Source organism: Saccopteryx bilineata, chromosome 1 (assembly GCF_036850765.1).
Source record: "Saccopteryx bilineata isolate mSacBil1 chromosome 1, mSacBil1_pri_phased_curated, whole genome shotgun sequence".
In the NCBI taxonomy this organism is placed as follows: Eukaryota; Metazoa; Chordata; class Mammalia; order Chiroptera; family Emballonuridae; genus Saccopteryx; species Saccopteryx bilineata.
This window is the reverse complement of record NC_089490.1, coordinates 284,076,142-284,095,281: the sequence shown is the minus strand read 5'-3', so window position 1 is coordinate 284,095,281 and position 19,140 is coordinate 284,076,142. Positions and strand designations below refer to the sequence as shown.

The following is a 19,140-nucleotide window of genomic DNA, read 5'->3' as shown; positions in this document are numbered from 1 at the left end:
CCGCGGCTCGCTCGCGCAGCCGAATTCCGCGCTGCCTCCGTCAGAGCCGAGCCGGCGGCTCCGCGGAACAGCAGCTTCTGCAGCCATCGCCGGGCCCTCCACGTCCCTCCCGGTCCCGCCCCCCGGCCCCCGGAGCCCCAGTCCCTAGCCCCAGCCCTCCTCCCTGTCCCTCCCTCGTTCCTCCCTTCCCCCTCCGTCCTCTCTCCGGCTGCAGCCCCAGCCCGGCCCTCCGAGCGGGCTGCCGGGAGGGCGGCGGCAGCACCACCATGAGCTTTGAGGGCGGCCACAGCGGCAGTCGTCGCCGCGGGGTGGAGTGCGGGGACGCCGAGCCACCCCCGTCGCCGCCGCCGCTACCGCCGCCGCCACCACCGCTACCGCCGGGAGAGCGGACCTCGGTCCCCGCGCCCCTGCGCTACCTGCCTCCGCTGCCCGCGCCGCCCGTGTCCCCCGAGCGCTCCGCGGGGCCGGACGAACTGTCGGCGGGGCTGGTCACACGGCGCAGGGGCACGGACGAGCTACCCTCGCCGCCCCTGCCACCCGCCGGCCAGGAAGTGTCAGCGGCTGGAGACTCCGCGGAAGGTCCTAGGCACCTTCTGGAGGCGGCGGTCTCCGAAGCGGCAGAGGAGAAGGGTGACCCCGGAGAGCCTGAGGCCGGCCCGGGCGGGGAGGGCGAGCGGCGGCGCGCCGGTGACCAGCCCGAGACGCGTTCGGTGTGTAGCAGCCGCAGCAGCAGCAGCGGCGACCAGCGCACCGGGCATCAGCACCAGCACTACCAGCCCATCTGCAAGATATGCTTCCAGGGCGCTGAGCAGGTAAGGCCCGGCGGGACCCCGGGGCCGCTGGCGGTTGCACGGGCGGGGATGGTCCCGCGCTCTTTCGCGACTGCCGATCTTTCAGGACCACGGACAGCGCTTGCCTATCCTGGCATTGCTGTGCGTCTGGTTTGGTCGGTTGACCGTGAGGTGTCTACTCCGTGTTCTTCTTTCCATTCCTGTGAAGGCAGATAAAAATGTTCTGGTGGCGAATACAGCGTTTTATTTGAGCTACACTTTTTTCCCCTATTTGTTTTGAAGTTAAACATTCCTCAGGTGCTTTAATGGTAATGCCATAAGTATCTTTTATTTACTAAATGGATTTTTGTTTATATATAGAAACAAATCTGTAGTATTTTTCTACAAATGTATCGGCAGATCGTGCCAGAATACAAACGGGTGAGTCATGTCAAAACCAAAAGGGCAATATCTTTCCTTGTTGCAAATTTTGTTGACTTAATATCAGTGGTGTGACAAGCATGTTACACTTTTATAAGAGAAATAGGAATGTACTCTGTCCCTGTGAAAGAAACACTATTTAGGTAACCATATACTTTATATATTTTTAGAAACAATTCTAAAATATAAAGTCTATGAGAGGCGAATGCAAACTTATTTGAGAGGACACATGGAGACAACAGGATAATATATCACTCCTACAAAATGTGTGGTCTGAGAAAACATTAGGTTTAATATTTTTAAAAGTAAGGAAATTGCATAATAATATGCAGGCTTTCAGGAATATAGTGCCCTAAGTCAATATTTATGATGCTACATTTAGAAAAAAATAAAAGCGTAATGCTATTGCAAGCTACTTTCTGGGATGCCATGCATTTCTTCTTTAGCAACGATTAAGAATAACTGCAGAGGAAATGCATCTGACCATCCACTTAAAAGTTATTAAAGAGATTTAATAGTACAGCTTTCCCCCAAGAGTATTAGGAGCTACATCTCGTAGACATTTTGTATGTTGGTAGAACATTTATGTCATAACTCTAAGCAATATCCTTGAAATAGTTTTAAGACTTTAGTTTCATTCCCATCAGAGTTATAAAAATTTAATTTCATTTCCTAGGATAGAGTTTGATGTTGAAATCCTTCTGGGTAAATGATTTTGAAAGAAAAAAAACAACAACAAGTGCTAGATTTTTAAAAATAGAGAGACAAGCAAAAATACACTGAGCTGTTTTCTTTACAGGGGGAGCTGTTGAACCCCTGCCGATGTGATGGGTCAGTTAGGTATACACATCAGCTGTGCCTGCTAAAGTGGATCAGTGAGAGGGGCTCCTGGACCTGTGAACTCTGCTGTTACAGATACCATGTCATAGCCATTAAAATGAAACAACCTTGCCAGGTAAATACTTGTGACATTCTTTTTCCTGAAGTAATTTTGCTAAAAATGAGAGCATTTGAGTTTAGTTATTTCCAGGGATATTTACATATGCTAAATAAAAACATTTTATGCGAATCATGGTAAAAATCAAGATTTAGAATTTGTAGAGATGTGTTTTGAGAAATTTGGAACATTTTTATCTGAGAAACTCAAAATACATGTTATTCAAATGGTTTCCTTGATTAATTTATTATTTATTGATGAAATTATACCCATCTTTGTTTCTGAAAGGGTAAGTTGGTAAAATCTTATACTCAAATTAAATCAACTTTATTAACTAGAAATGTTCACAATTTATTTAAGTAATACTTTGTTAACTTAAGCATTGAAACCCTGGATGAGCTCAATTTATGGAAAACAAATGCAAGTAAAGCAAAACTTTACTAGTCTGGAAATTTTGGTTGTCCTCTTATTCAAAGAATAATGATTAGAACTTAGTTCTAATCTGAATACTTTTTCACTTTACTAGGCTTTCTTTTTCATTGCCTTTTTCAAGTTTTTACAGTTAAATTTTGATTACTTACATTCTTTGCTGTGGGCAACTACATAGTGGACACAGAAGTATTCCCAACAGTAATACTACTGAAATTTTATATATTTTTAAACTTTTTGTGTTTAATCACATAATAACACAATACCCATAAACCCATAAACCTCCAAATGCCTTTGGAAAAAAAAAAAGCTTTTTTTTTTTTTTTTTGGTCATATTGAAACTGATCCAGCCCTTTTAAAAACTGATGTGATGTAAAATACAAAATGGTAAGGATGACATCTTAAACTAAAGCAGAAGAGTGTATAATTGACCAGATCTGATAGTGACATGAAACTGAAGTTAAGCAGACATAAAAGAGTAAGGTTCTAAGCCCACAGGAGGTAACAGAAGGAAAAGAAAAAACCCTGTCCAGATAGCTTGGTTGTTTAGAACATCATCCTGAAGTTCAAAGGTTGCCAGTCCAATTCCTGGTCAGGGCACATACAAGAACAACTCGATCGATGTTCCTGTCTCTCACTCTCTCTCTTTTCCTTCTTCTCTTGCTGAAATCAATAAATTAAAGAGAGAGAGAGAGAGAGAGGAAAAAAAGTTATAAAATCTGTGTTCCCTGTTTCTATTTAAAATACCAAATGTAGTTTGCATTGAGAAGTTTAAAATAGGTGGGATTGTTAGTATTTGCAGAAGAAATCTGGAAACTGGATTCTGATGGCATTAATAATTTAATTTCTGGCCTTACCTGTGATGGCGCAGTGACTGAAGGTTTGACCTGGAATGCTGAGGCCACAGGTTCAAAACCTTGGGCTTGCCTGGTCAAGGCACATATGGGAGTTGATTTTTCCTGCTCCTCCTCCTTTCTCTCTATCTCCTCTCTAAAATGAATAAATAAAATCTTGTAAAAAGTTTAACTTTTAGAGTTTTTCATTTGTGCATCATGTGATTTGCAATTAATTTGTGTCTTTGAGATTCACCTTTTAAGGCACGATTATCAGGCATGAAATGAAAATTTCAATTTTCTTAAGCTAACCTAAGGCTTATAAATAATTTGAAAAGAAGAAGAATAACTAATGTGGATTAGTGATGCTGTCATGCAGAAGATAGGCATGAACCTGACACATTTTCCCAGAGCCTCTAATTGATTGAGCTCCTTGAGTATAAATTTATGGATCCATCACAATTGTCTTGAAAAACAGATGGAACCATGTCCAAAACCAGGATATGAGTAAGTGTAATCAAATCTACAATAATTTTCTGAATAGAAATATGTGGAAGTGACAAATGGAGAGCTTTGGGAACTAGTGAAAAGTCCCATGAGAACTGCTGTTCAAGAGCTGAAACAGAGTACCAAGTATTTCAAAAACTTATTATAAACTTAGCCTGACCAGGTGGTGGTGCAGTGGATGGAGCATCGGACTGGGACACAGCGAATCCAGGTTCGAAACCCTGAGGTTGCTGGCTTGAATGTGGGCTTATTTGGCTTGAGTGTGAGCTCACCAGCTTGAGCACAGGGTTACTGGCTTGAGTGTGGGATCATAGATATGATCCTATGGTCGCTGATTTGAGCCCAAAAGGTCACTGACTTGAGGCCCAAGGTTGCTGGCTTGAGCCCAAGGTCGCTGGCTTGAGCAAGGGGGCACTCACTCTGCTGTAGTCCCCTGGTCAAGACACATATGAAAAAGCAATCAATAAACAATTAAGGTGCTACAGTGAAGAATTGATGGCTTCTCATCTCTCTCCCTTTCTGTCTGTGTCTATATGTCCCTCTCTCTGTCTCTCTCTGTCTCTGTCACAAAAACAAACAAAAACCCCTTAAATTTATGCTACTGTATATTAATTCATTTGGGATGATTGATTTAGACATAAGTAAATATGGGTCCTTGATATAATTTAAAATATAGAATAAAGTGCTGGGGCAAAATACAATTTTCTAATTCTAATCCTATAATAAAATGGATTACCTCTATGTTTTGCTGTATTGAAAAAATGTAATAATTATTTTAACAAAAGCAATTTCCCAAAGTATGTATATATTATGGTCAAAAATGTCAAAACAAAACAATAAACAACCAAAACAATAAATTAACCCAGTATTACTAAATATTTAAAGTTAATTTTATGACCTGTGCAAATACTACCATGATATGTAACCTGATTTGTTTATTGAAGTAAACTAGAAAATACTTTTTTTCCCCTTCTTTTCCAAGTAAGAGTAGGGAAGATAAGAGATACAGCATGTGTCCCAACTGGGATCCACCTGGCAACCCCCATCTGGGGCTGATGCTCTGCCCATCTGGGGCCATGCTCACAAGTAAGCTATTTTTAACGCCTGAAGCAGAGGATCCATGGAGCCATCCTCAGCGCTCTAATCAATCTAGCCATGGCTACAGGAGGGGAAGAGGGAAGGAGAGAGAGAGAAAGAGAGAGGGGGGAGGGAAGGGGAAGGGGTGGAGAAGCAGATGGTTGCTTCTCTTGTGTGCCCTGACTGGGAATCAAAGTGGAGACATCCACATGTGGGGCCAATGCTCTACCACTGAGCCAATCGACCAGGGTCTAGAAAATATTTAAAAACAAAGTTGATGTGAGTGTGATGATGATAGCTTAGATCATTCCAAATAACAGCTTTCCAAGACTACATTGTATGTAAGTAAAGCTTAGTACTCTTAATGAACAGCAATCAGTTATAAGGTTCCCAAAGTGTGGGTCCTTACGCATAGGAGTAGTTTATTCTGAGGTAAAGTTTGACTAATTGCCTGACATTTCTGTTTTGAGTGACCCATAAACTGAACATTTACTCTGAATTTTGGTTTTCTCCTGTGCTGGTGTGAGGCCAATTAGGTTTAGCATTTATTACGTTGATTATGGCTTGGCATAATCATTTTCTCATGATCCAAGATCAAATAAGTATGTTGTGGCCCTCACCTTCACACTCTACATTTCTTTCTCCTATGTATAGGGTTCTCACATAGCTTTGAGATGGTGGTTTCTTAGAACTAAAACAGAATAAATAATAATAATAATAATAATATTAAAAGAGAATATTTTCTGAATTCTTACTCTGTGTCAGGGACTGGTCTAAGTGCTTTACATATACCAATACTGATATTTAATCTTCATAATAAACCTATGAGGAATGGAATATTGCTATATCTATTTTACACAAAAGAAAACTGAAGCACAGAAAAGTGAAGTAACTTCTATTAGGTACATATCTAGTGAAAGGCAAAATCAGGATTCAAACTTAGACTGGCTCCTATGTCCATGGTCTAAGCCACCGTGCTTTATATTGGAAAGTGTTTTTCTCAACTCCATTGTAGCGCCCTGATGTTTTGGGGTCAAGCAGGAACTGGTTTCAGCCTGGTCTCAGGTGTTATAGAAAGGCTTGGACTATCTGTTGCTGTATAACAAACCATCTCAAACACTTAGTGGTTTAAAAACTATGATTTATTATCTCTTAAGAGTCTGGATTGATTGAGGTTGGCTGGGAGGTTCTTATGCACAGGTGGCCTCAGTCTGGAGCTGTAATCATCCATAGGTTTGACTGGACTGAGACACATTCAAGATGGCTTACTTATCTGACTCATTCTTGGTGCTGGCTCTTGGCTGGAAGTTCAGTTGGGACTGTCAATTAGTAGGTGCCTCAGTTTCCTTTTCACGTGACTTGGATATCTCACAATATTGGGTTGGGTTCCAAGAAAGTGGAAGTCACAGGCTCAACCTTGGGAATGACAGTTCCATGTCTGCTGTATTCTTTTCCTTAAAGCAAATTACAGGACCAGCTCAGACTCAAGAGAAAAAAAAAAAAAGGACTATACCCCTTCTTAAAAAGTGTAGCCATCTCTGTAACTTGCCTCCCAAGGCTCAGAAACAAAGAAGGTTAAAAAAAGGAACGGGAGATTGACTCCATCTGTGGTGCTTGGTGCATATCCTCAAGTACTTTCAGAAGTGATTGTTACCTTAATGTGCCTTCTGGTCTGCAGGGTAACATGGGAATAGAAGGGAAAGGAGCAGTTAGCCAGGAAACAGGTGTGTGTGAGGGGAATATGCTTCAGTAAGTCTAAAAAACTTAGTTTTTACTTGTTGTTCTCAATGAGATTAGAAATCTTTGAACATTTGGGCCTAACCCTCCCCATTTCATTGGATTTTTGTGATGCTCAACAACATCACTCCGTAGAAAACTGATGTATAACATAGTTAAACCTTAATTGCTATATCATTAGCAGTAGAAGTTAATTAAGATATTTGAAGTAATTAACATGAATTTACCTTCCTACCTACTTCTGGATTGTATTTTATTGATTAACATAGTCAAGATGATATATTAGTGATATTTTAAGAGTAATAGCCAATTCTGTTTTGAATCTCATAGTGTGGTGTAAAATTTGTGAAATGTAAGAACATAAGATCAAATATATTTTTATATGTTAATGACATTGTAAACTAATTAAGCTACACTAAGTGTGTGAGTGCTTTTAGTACTTTGTCAAGAGATATAGATGCTCAAAGAGATAACGTTTACTAGATACAGTATTACATGGGAAACTTTAAACTTGCTCTAGGAAACAAATTGTACTTCCTAAACATAGAGAAATACCATGTGATTGGATGGTAACAGCTAGATTACCTGGACAAGTTACTTTAACTCTTTGTATCAGTTAATTCACCTTTAAAAGATGTATCAGTTAATTCGCCTTTAAAAGATGATGGCATTTATTTATACATTATTTTGAGTATTAAGTACACGAATATATGGAAAGTGCTTAGAATAGTGCCTGGCACACTTGAATGTCAGCTCTGATTCTTATTACCTGTTCAAACAAATGGGGACCTTCAGTTGCTCACGGCAATAATGTTCACAGGTCCCTGTTATTTTCTTTAGTCTCATGTCAAATAAGGGAAGTTAATGACTCCTCTTTTCTTTTCTTTTTTTTTTTTTCTTTTTTTTTTTTCCAATCTACATTTTTTTTATTATTATTAAATTTAATGCAGTGACATTGATAAATCAGGGTACATATGTTGAGAGAAAATATCTCTAGATTATTTTGACATTTGATTGTGCTGTATACCCCTCCCCCAAAGTTAAATTGTCTTCTGTCATCTTCTATCTGGTTTTCTTTGTGCCCCTCCCCTCCCCTAACCCCTCTCTCCTTCTTCACCCCCTCCCCCCTCCCCCAACCTCCCGCCCCTGTTGCCATCACATTCTTGTTCATGTCTCTGAGTCTCATTTTTATGTCCCTTCTATGTATGGATTCATCTTAGTTTTTTTTTTTCTGATTTACTTATTTCACTTCGTATAATGTTGTCAAGGTCCATCCATGTTATTGTAAATGATCCGATGTCATCATTTCTTATGGCTGAGTAGTATTCCATAGTATATATGTACCAAAGCTTTTTAATCCACTCGTCCTCTGCCGGACACTTGGGCTGTTTCCAGATCTTCGCTATTGTGAACAATGCTGCCACAAACATGCGGGTGCATTTCTCCTTTTCGAGCCGTTCTATGGTGTCCTTGGGGTATATTCCTAAAAGTGGGATAGCTGGGTCAAAAGGCAGTTCGATTTTCAAATTTTTGAGGAATCTCCATACTGTTTTCCACAGTGGCTGCACCAGTCTGCATTCCCACCAGCAGTGCAGGAGGGTTCCCTTTTCTCCACATCCTCGCCAGCACTTATTCTGTGTTGTTTTGTTGATAAGCGCCATTCTGACTGGTGTGAGGTGATATGTCATTGTGGTTTTAATTAGCATTTCTCTAATGATTAGTGATGTTGAGCATTTTTTCATATGCCTATTGGCCATCTGTATGTCCTCTTTGGAGAAGTGTCTATTCATCTCTTTTGCCCATTTTTGGATTGGATTGTTTGTCTTCCTGGTGTTGAGTTTTACAAGTTCTTTATAAATTTTGGTTATTAACCCCTTATCAGACGTATTGTCAAATATATTCTCCCATTGTGTAGTTTGTCTTTTTATTCTGTTCTTGTTGTCTTTAGCTGTGCAAAAGCTTTTTAGTTTGATATAGTCCCATTTGTTTATCCTGTCTTTTATTTAACTTCCCCGTGGAGATAATATCAGCAAATATATTGCTCCGAGAGATGTCGGAGAGCTTACTGCCTATGTTTTCTTCTAAGATGCTTATGGTTTCACGGCCTACATTTAAGTCTTTTATCCATTTTGAGTTTATTTTTGTGAGTGGTGTAAGCTGGTGATCTAGTTTCATTTTTTTGCAGGTAGCTGTCCAATTTTCCCAACACCATTTGTTAAAGAGGCTGTCTTTACTCCATTGTATTTCCTTACCTCCTTTGTCAAATATCAGTTGTCCATAGAACTGTGGGTTTATTTCTGGGTTCTCTGTTCTGTTCCATTGATCTATATGCCTGTTCTTATGCCAGTACCAGGCTGTTTTGAGTACAACGGCCTTGTAGTATAACTTGATATCAGGAAGTGTGATACCTCCCACTTTATTCTTCTTTTTTAAGATTGCTGAGGCTATTCATGTCCTCTTTTGGTTCCATATAAATTTTTGGAATATGTGTTCTATATCTTTGAAGTATGTCATTGGTATTTTAATTGGTATTGCATTGAATTTATAGATTGCTTTGGGCAATATAGACATTTTAATGATGTTTATTCTTCCTAACCATGAGCATGGTATATGCTTCCACTTGTTTGTATCTTCCTTGATTTCTTTTATCAATGCTTTGTAATTTTCCGAGTACAAGTCTTTAGTCTCCTTGGATAAGTTTACTCCTAGGTACTTTATTTTTTTGGTTGTAATTGTGAAGGGGATTGTTTCCTTAATTTCTCTTTCTGACTGTTCATTGTTGGTGTATAAAAATGCTTCTGATTTCTGAGTATTGATTTTATATCCTGCCACTTTGCTGAATTTATTTATCAGGTCCAGTAGTTTTTTGACTGAGACTTTAGGATTTTCTATATACAATATCATATCATCTGCAAATAATGATAGTTTTACTTCTTCTTTTCCAACTTGAATGCCTTTTATTTCTTCTTCTTGTCTGATTGCTGTGGCTAGGACTTCCAGGACTATGTTAAATAAGAGTGGTGAAAGGGGGCACCCCTGCCTTGTTTCTGATCTTAAGGGTATTGCTTTTAATTTTTGCCCATTGAGTATGATGTTGGCTGTGGGTTTCTCATAGATGGCTTTTATCATGTTGAGGTATGTTCCCTGTATTCCCACTTTGCTGAGAGTTTTGATCATGAATGGGTGCTGGATTTTATCAAATGCTTTTTCTGCATCTATTGAAATTATCATATGGTTTTTCTCCTTCTTTTTGTTTATGTGATGAATCACATTGATTGATTTGCGAATATTGTACCAGCCTTGCCTCCCCAGGATAAATCCCACTTGATCATGGTGTATGATTTTTTCCATATATTGTTGGATCTGGTTTGCTAATATTTTGTTGAGGATTTTAGCATCTATATTCATCAGAGATATTGGCCTATAATTTTCTTTCTTTGTGTTGTCTTTGCCTGGTTTTGGAATCAGAATTATGCTCGCCTCATAAAAGGAGCTTGGAAGTCTTCCTTCCTCTTGAATTTTTTGAAATAGTTTGAGAAGGATAGGAGTTAGTTCTTCTTTGAATATTTGGTAGAATTCTGTTGTGAAGCCATCGGGCCCCGGACTTTTCTTTGTTGGGAGTTTTTTGATAACTGTTTCGATCTCATTTGGTGTAATCGGTCTGTTTAGGTTTTCTGATTCTTCCAGATTGATTTTTGGAAGATTGTATGTTTCAAGGAATTTGTCCATTTCATCTAGGTTGTCTAGTTTTGTGGCATACAGTTCTTCATAGTATTTTCTTACAATATTTTGTATTTCTGTTGTGTCAGTTGTTATTTCTCCTCTCTCATTTCTAATTTTATTTATTTGAGTCCTCTCTCTCTTTTTCTTGGTGAGTCTACTTAAAGGTTCATCAATCTTGTTTACCTTTTCAAAGAACCAGCTCCTAGTTTCATTGATCCTCTGTATTGTTTCTTTAGCCTCTATGTCATTTATTTCTGCTCTGATCTTTATTATTTCCTTCCTTCTACTACATTTGGGCTTTACTTGCTGTTCTTTTTCTAATTCTTTTAGATGCAGGGTTAAGTTGTTTATTTGAGCTTTTTCTAGCTTCTGAAAGTGTGCCTGTAGTGCTATGAACTTCCCTCTCAGCACTACTTTTGCTGTGTCCCATAAATTTTGAGTTGTTGTATGCTCATTGTCATTCGTTTCTAGGAATTTCTTTATTTCTTCTTTGATCTCATTCTTAATCCATTCGTTATTTAGCACCCTGCTATTTAGTTTCCATGTGTTTGAGAATTTTTGAGCTTTTCTGCTGTGATTCATTTCTAGTTTCATGCCGTTGTGATCGGAGAAGGTGCTTGATATGATTTCAGTCTTCTTAAATTTGTTGAGAGCACTTTTGTGCCCTAACATATGGTCTATCCTAGAGAATGTACCATGAGCGCTTGAAAAGAATGTATATTCTGCTGCGTTAGGGTGAAAGGATCTGAAGATATCTATTAAATCGAGTTGATCTAGTGTTTCCAATAAGTCTGCTATTTCTTTGTTAATTTTCTTTCTTGAGGATCTATCTAGTGATGTTAGTGGGGTATTGAAATCCCCTACTATTATAGTATTGCTGTTGATCTCGCCCTTTAAATCCATCAAAGTCTGTTTTATATATTTGGGTGCTCCTATATTAGGTGCATAGATATTTATAATAGTTATATCTTCCTGTTGGATTACTCCCTTTATCATTATGTAGTGGCCTTCTTTATCTCTAACTATATCCTTTGTTTTAAAGTCCAATTTGTCTGATATAAGTATTGCTACCCCAGCTTTTTTTTCATTTCCGTTTGCATGAAATGTTTTTTTCCATCCTTTTACCTTCAATCTATGTGTGTCTTTTGTTCTAAGGTGTGTCTCTTGTAGACAACATATGTATGGGTCCTGTTTTCTTATCCACGCAACTACCCTATGTCTTTTGATTGGATCATTTAATCCATTTACATTTAAGGTTATTATTGATATGTAGTTGTTTGTTGCCATTTTCTTCTTTAAAGGTGTATTCCTTTTTTTTTCTATATTCTTTTCCAACTTTGATCTGTTTACAACAGGCCCCTTAACATTTCTTGCAGTGTTGGTTTGGTTGTAATGAATTCCTTGAGTTGTTTTTTGTCTGGGAAGCTTTTTATTTCTCCTTCGATTTTAAACGATAGCCTTGCTGGATAAAGTAGTCTTGGTTGTAGGTTCTTGTTCTGCATTACTTTGAATATTTCTTGCCATTCCCTTCTGGCCTCAAGTGTTTCTGTTGAGAAGTCGGATGTCATCCTTATGGGGGCTCCTTTGTAGGTGATAACTTTTTTTCTCTTGCAGCTTTTAATATTTTCTCTTTATCGCTTAGCTTTGGTATTTTAATTATGATGTGTCTTGGTGTAGGTTTCTTTGGGTTTCTCTTTAATGGAGTTCTCTGTGCTTCTTGGACTTGTAAGAGTTTCTCTTGCATTAATTTAGGGAAGTTTTCAGTTATGATATGATTGAACAAAGTCTCTATCCCGTGTTCTTTTTCTTCTTCTTCAGGAACCCCTATGATGCGGATGTTATTTCTCTTCATGTTGTCACAGAGCTCTCTAAGTGTTTCCTCTGACTTTTTGAGTCTCTTTTCTCTTTTCTTCTCTGCTTTCATGCCTTCATTCCAGTTGTCCTCCAACTCGCTGATTCGATCCTCTGCTGTATCCATCCTGTTTTTAATTCCTTCCATTGTGGTCTTCATTTCTGATATTGTATTTGTCATCTCTGACTGATTCTTTTTTAATATTTCAATATCCTTTTTTATACTTGCTATTTCTTTATTTAGGTTTTCAAACTGCCCCTCCATTGTTGTTCTAAGATCCCTAAGCATCCTTACAATCATTATTTTGAACTCCGCATCTGGAAGTTTGATTATTTCCACTCAGCTCATCTCTCAAGGGTGTCTCTTGTGGTTTCATTTGGGTTGCACTCCTTTGTCTTCTCATAATGGTGTTTTATTTGTAGAGTTGCTTGAGTCTAGGCTTGGTGTTTTCTGCCTCCTGTTTTCAGTTGTGTTATTTCTAGGTCTTCTTTGGTTGGTATCAGCTATTATTTGTAATCCACTTTTGGATTTGGGCAGCTTTGAAGTCTTGATTTGTTTGTTTTCTTAACAGGTGATAGTCTTGTTAACTCATGACTCCTCTTTTCATTTCATTCTTTATCCCTTAAAAAAAGAAAGGATTTTTATTTCCTTTTGCTGGAAGAGCCCTTCTCAGTTTCTGGCTAAATTTGTTACTGTAAATAATGAATGAATCAGTATTTTAAAAATCAGGTGTAATGAAATATAATGGTCTCAGCACATGGGAGCATATTTACTCTCCAGATGTCCCTCCCTGTGAGTTTTGCTGGAGTTAAGAGATGCTTTTGTATGTGGCCAGGCACCCCTACAGTGTGCTCAGGCACCCATTGTTTGTTTACACCTTGGTTGGAGGCGGGGAAGCCCCAGTGATTCATGGGCAGTAAGCACAAAGGGGTACACGCAGGTGACCAGGCCAGAGTCCTGAACAGTGGTGTCCATCAGACTTCCCTTCCTCTCCTTTGTTACTCAGAGCACCAGAGGAAAGGACTAGGAAGGGATTTGCCTGGGAAGGAATTGAGACTTGCTCGTAGGCCATATACCTTATAGATATTAAACCCCTGGCCATTTTTACTATCTACTAACATTTTTATTAGCCTTCTTACTGCTTATCCTTTCAAAACTTAGACTGTGCTGTCAGCAGCAGGACTTCTCATAGCAATGAGAATGATGAGAGTATCTCCTGGGAAGGAGAATGACTTTAGAGTAGTTTTCACTTTTATCTATATTCTTAACACCCTACGATTCATCACTGACAGTTCTGAATTAGAGAGGAAGTTGGCACCTGGTAGGTTCATCTTGGCAAACATTCCGAGGTACAGCTTTTGGATGTATTTGTAAAGTCTTTATAGAACTTTAATTAACTTCTTGAGGACCCTGGAGTCATTACTTTCCTAAATGGGGCTCTGTCATGAAGGGGGTACTTTCACCTTCAGAAGTGATTAAGCCGTTCTCATGACGGAACTGATGCACTAGGAGAAGCTGACAAATTATCATTGAAAATTGACTATGATTTGAAAATGTATTAAGAAAACATGAGAGCATGAACCTTATTAGCATCGCATGCTGTCATTTGAAACACTTCGAGGCATTTGCATTTTATGGATGAAAATGTCTGCATGCCTACAACCTGGTTGACATAGCAAGCCACCCCTTTTCTTCTACTTTTTCTTTGTCGCTAACATTCTATGTAGGTTTAATGGCAAATGACAAGTTGAGGCAGCTTTTCATTGCCATGTCTGAACAACTGAGAAACACTGTTAAATGTAATATTTAAATGCATATACTGGCAGATTTTATAGGTAATTAAAAATGTCAGAACAGCACATCACAGCACAATTTACTCACCTTTTAAAATATTTTTGTTTCATTTGCTTACTGATTTTCAAAACATACATTTTCATTTTACTTGCTAGAACAGAGTAATGATTCCCTACTGAATAAATTATGTAAATTATACTCTGTCTACTACTCTCACTGTCTTATTTACTGTGTAGACCACATGATTTTCTAGTTTGTCTCAAAGTCAGATGATTCTGAGATGGTAGTAAAAAAGCTGGAGCCCATCTAGGGCTTTGAGTATTGGTGTTTGCTTCTACCCTTTATAGAAAGAGAATTAATGTCAATGTTCCAGTGGATGATACTTTCCAGAACTTTCTTCGCCATATGTATCTGCATCTGCTTTTCTACATTTTTCTAGTTCCTTTTTTTTTTTTTTTACTGAGGCAGAGAGAGGGATAGATAGGGACAGACAGACAGGAACAGAGAGTGATGAGAAGCATCAATCATCAGTTTTTCGTTGTGACACCTTAGTTGTTCATTGATTGCTTTCTCATGTGTGCCTTGACCGCGGGCCTTCAGCAGACCAAGACTGAGTAACCTCTTGTTCGAGCCAGCGGCCTTGGGTCCAAGCTGGTGAGCTTTATTTTTATTTTATTTTTTATTTTTTTTTCCTCAAGCCAGATGAGCCCGCGCTCAAGCTGGCGACCTCAAGGTCTCAAACCAGAGTCCTCCGCATCCAGTCTGATGCTCTATCCACTGCACCACCGCCCGGTCAGGCTCTAGTTCTTTTTAAGTATATTTCCCTTTTGACACCTTTCTCTCTTTGCTCTTTTGGCTCCACCTCTCAGCTACCTGTAGAAGAAAGAACCCCTTCTTGGGTGGAGCTGGGCAGACCTACCGGTCAGAGCAAGTGAGGGGGGCAAGATTTGGGCATGGTTGGGTAGGGGAAACTTGTTGTGGATTAAAGATACCTTCATCTGGTAATACTCATCTTGTTATTTAAAGCAGAAGTCAACAAATCTTTTTTCTGGCCAGACGGTAAATATGTTAGGTTTTAAGGGCCATCCTGACTACTGTCCCAGTAGGAAAGGAGTCACAGATGCGACGTAAAGATGGCATGGCTGTGTTCCATAAAACCTTCATTGTGCTCCTGAAATTTGAATTTCACATAACCTCAGTGTGTCAGGAAATAGTGTCCTTCTTTTGGTTTTCCCCCTCCCCAGCCATTTAAAATTTAAAAACTCGTGGGTAACAGAAACAGTTGGTGAGTTGGGTGTGGCTCACCGGGATTTGGTGGTAGTTTGCCAACCTCTGATTTAAGTGGATGGTGTGTGGTGTGTTGATGTGGACTAAGGTGTTTTCTGGCCTCGTAGAAAGTTCAGTGGGTGAAGTGTATTAAAATATGTAGGTACTTCTTTGTAATTTTGAGTAGTCATTATAAGCTTATTTTACTTAAAAAACAGTGGCATTATAGCCCCATAACAGAATGCTACTAATTCTTTAATATTAAAACCATTGTGTCTTCTAAACAGTGTCTTGATTGTCTAAGACTGAAATTCTAAATTTCCAGTAGTTTTAGTTAAGTCAGAAGCAGAAGGCAGGGACATCTCAGAATAAGCCCTTAGTGTCCCTGGAATGGGCCACCCTCTCGTCTCAGTGAGTTTTAGAATGCATTTACGTCCTTCCCTGAAACAGGTCCTCCCAGGTTCTCTGCAGCCCAGCAGCTGTGCTTAGAATACCCCTTTTTAAATGTATTCAATGATGTTCTTTTAGTTTTCTTGGGATTTCCAGGTTTGCCTTCTAAGAGGGCTAGCAAAGTGAGTGGGACAGATTTTCAAACAAATTGTAACACGAATCAGTAGAGCTTGGGATTCACATTCTTGGTCCCTGTGGGCCTTCAGTGAGTGTTTGTGGTATGGTTGAATGAATGTTTTAGTGAGGTAGAAAGAATCATGGGGATCGTGTTTATATTTCTGCAGGGAGAAAATGACTTACGAAAATCAAATTGCATTCACTGCTCACACCTTTGCCATCTACTGGCTGTCAAGCTTCAACTTGCTCCTAAGTTGATCTTCCAATAATCCTATGATTCTGCTTGGGCATATATATTCAGTTCTTAGACCACAGAGGGGAAAAAAACCTTGAGAGTGGGATCTATTTTTAGAAACCTAGAATTAAAAAAAAATGACCAGTTAGACACACCTGCTCTTTTTAAAAAATAAAATGTCATGAAAAAAGACTCAGTGAATGTGAAATTACCCACGTGTGACACACACACTTGCTTTCTTGTGGTTGACACTGGTTAAGGGTTTCATTTAGTGTTTGTTTAGAGAATCCAAATAATTTGTTGGAAATTTTAACTGTATGATCATGAGTATAGATGAGCTGCTAAGAATGTCTACCGGGTATAATTTTTTTGGTGTGAGATCTGTCACCTGGCTGAAAACAGGTGACAGTTTTTTTAGTTTGTTTGTTTGTTTTTTTGGATGAGTAGTTTGTACAGTTGTACCATAAATTCAAAAGTGATTTTCCACTGGTTAAAGCGATACACCAACACAGGGAAATGTAGCCAGAGAACAGACCATTTCTTCCTTGCTCGTTTCCTGCTGTGCCTTGGCATGTGGCTTTGCTGTGGTGTGACTGATGTTTGCTGAAGAGATTGGAACAAAGGAAGCTCAGATCCCTTCTATTTTTGGACCTTCTAAGAGTAGAATAGGATGACTCTTGAGAGCAGAGCTCTAAAGTGCTTCCGACCGTTCTGAGCAGTGGGGAGTGGACTGATGAGGAGATAATGACCCACAATTACAAGTCAACGGAGAGCAGACGTTGAGAACTCGCCAGGAAAAAAGGCATGTGACTTGTGCTTTCTGTATCCTTGGATATTTGACAGTGTTTTCCCTGTGAGCATAACTCATCGTTCAACAGCTGTTCTACGTGATTTAGCTCAATAAAATCCCATATTAGTAGAGGTGGACTGGAAGCAGTCACGTGGGAAGACATGAAGAAACCTGGAAGCATTGCTAGTTGTACAAAGACAACAAGACACCTTCCTGGGGAAACATTCCTTATTACCGCCTTCCTTTAGGTGCAGTGTGCTCTGAAAATTACCATCTAAAGACCCTCTCTTTCTCCAGTTTTTATTTCTCTGAAATAGCTCATTGTGACTGGTGACACCTGGACAATGTCTCCTTATCATAATAACAGAGTTCTTGTGCATTAATGTGCTTTTCAGTTTTGTTTCTCGTTGTGGTATGCTAATTATGTGCAAGTGGCCAAGGCTTAATTTGGGCACAGGGCCCTGCCCATGTGCATCTAGCTCTTGTTCCAGGAAACTTCTCCTTCTCCCAGTGCTCTTTTGTTATCTATGGACTTGCAGTTGTGCCATGACACTCATTTGTTCAAATAAACAAGGAACTATTTCAAGAAATCTGCATGCCTTGGATTGTTCAGCCTGTTTTAAAAAAAAGATGTTAAAAAGATAATATCTCTCATAAATATCATTGGGTTTTACTTAATTTGTGTAAAAGAATATTCCAGAAGCCTCAGCAAATAGTTTTGCCCTTTTCACCCCCCCAACTCTCAGTATTAATTTCTTTTCTATGTTACATTTGAAGATTTTTAACACAAATATGCATATAAGTGGCCTCTCAATTTTAATAAAAAATACAGAAAATAAAAAACTTACAGAGTAGCAAAGAGCACAGGATTTGCCAGGCATATCGTGAGCGTTCAGTAAATGTTTGTTTCATCCTCTTCCTTACATCTCCTCCTCTTCTTGACAACATTGTGCCCTTATTTGGGGAGGGGGGTAGGTAGATGGGAGGTTTCCAATCTTTTGGAAAGAAAGAAACAATAAATAAGGGTGACAGCCCTTCCCCACATTGTATTCTGTAGACCTCCCATGCCTAAGTTCAAGTCTGGAAGTTCTAAGAAAATCTTGAATGAAAAACCACCTTTCAGCCCTGCCCCCACTGCTTTTCTTTACCTTTTATGATAGACTCTCGGTGTACTGCCGTAGCTCCTAGAAACATCATTTTCAGATATAGACAAGACTTATCAGCAATTTGAGAAGTAGTAGTAAGTACACAAATGTGAAGCCAACTGTTGGAAGAATAAGTTTGTAAACTGTAATTTTTATGCTCACTCTGTTAAAGATGGCTGCTGCTCACATGAAATAGCTAATTGCCTTCCATGCTTGGGAAGGGGCTTGGATATGCTAATGTGTGCTGGAGGAGGGACCTTCATGCCAAAAAGTTTTAAAAGGAGGAGCTAGGAGGCCATTTTGGGAGAGAGGGAGACCACGTTGTTGTGGAGAGAGGAGGTGCTCGTGTTGTAGCAGGGCAGAGAGGCCACGTGGAGGAGAGGAGGCCGCCAGAATGGAAGCATGCAGAGGGGACTGAGTGAGGCTATTAGGCCTTTGATTCTAGGAAAACTGGAAAGATTCTTCTGGTTGTGGAACTGGAGGAACATGTGAGTGGGTTTTGGTGCTCCGTGTGTTTGTTTTTCAGTCGGTGGCCAATACAAGTCTAGAATGAAGGAAAATGGCATACAGTTCTTGGCTCCACAGTTCATTATGATCTGTCTGAATTAAATGTGAACCTACTCGGTCCAGGTGGCTGTGATGGTGGCCACAGCTACTGGTCATACACCAATAAGATTAGAACCAATTTTACCAAATTTTGTTGGTTAGCTTTGAGTGACACATGGCTCTTAGACAATGGGGGAGATTTTGAAACCTTTTTGACTAGTTTTGTAAAACATGTAAGGATGAGGGATGATCTCCTTGTCTCCTGTCTCTTCTCTCTGTCCTGCACCCTACTAAGACTAAAGGTGATATCTGTTGCAGAAAAGGACATTTGAGATTTGTTATTTTTGTTTTGGACATGATTAAGATCTTCGTTAGTAAACTTTTGGAGAAAAATACCAACCATTTCTTGAATTGCCTGTGAGAAAATTTCAATGCTAAATGATGATGAATGCATGCAGATGAATAATGCAGCATAACGATAGATTGATATG

At 39.4% G+C, this 19,140-nt stretch overlaps 1 protein-coding gene across 1 annotated transcript in view; it reads left to right on the top strand.

The window, feature by feature from the left end:
* The first annotated feature begins 221 nt into the window (after nucleotides 1-221).
* The window catches only part of MARCHF11 (membrane associated ring-CH-type finger 11), a 115,331-nt gene continuing 96,412 nt past the window's right edge, over nucleotides 222-19,140 (top strand). The window contains exons 1-2 of the mRNA XM_066253614.1: nucleotides 222-812; nucleotides 2,011-2,166. Of these exons, the coding sequence (XP_066109711.1) occupies nucleotides 267-812; nucleotides 2,011-2,166 (702 nt within the window). The 5' untranslated portion in view covers nucleotides 222-266. The remainder of the gene's footprint in view (nucleotides 813-2,010; nucleotides 2,167-19,140) is intronic.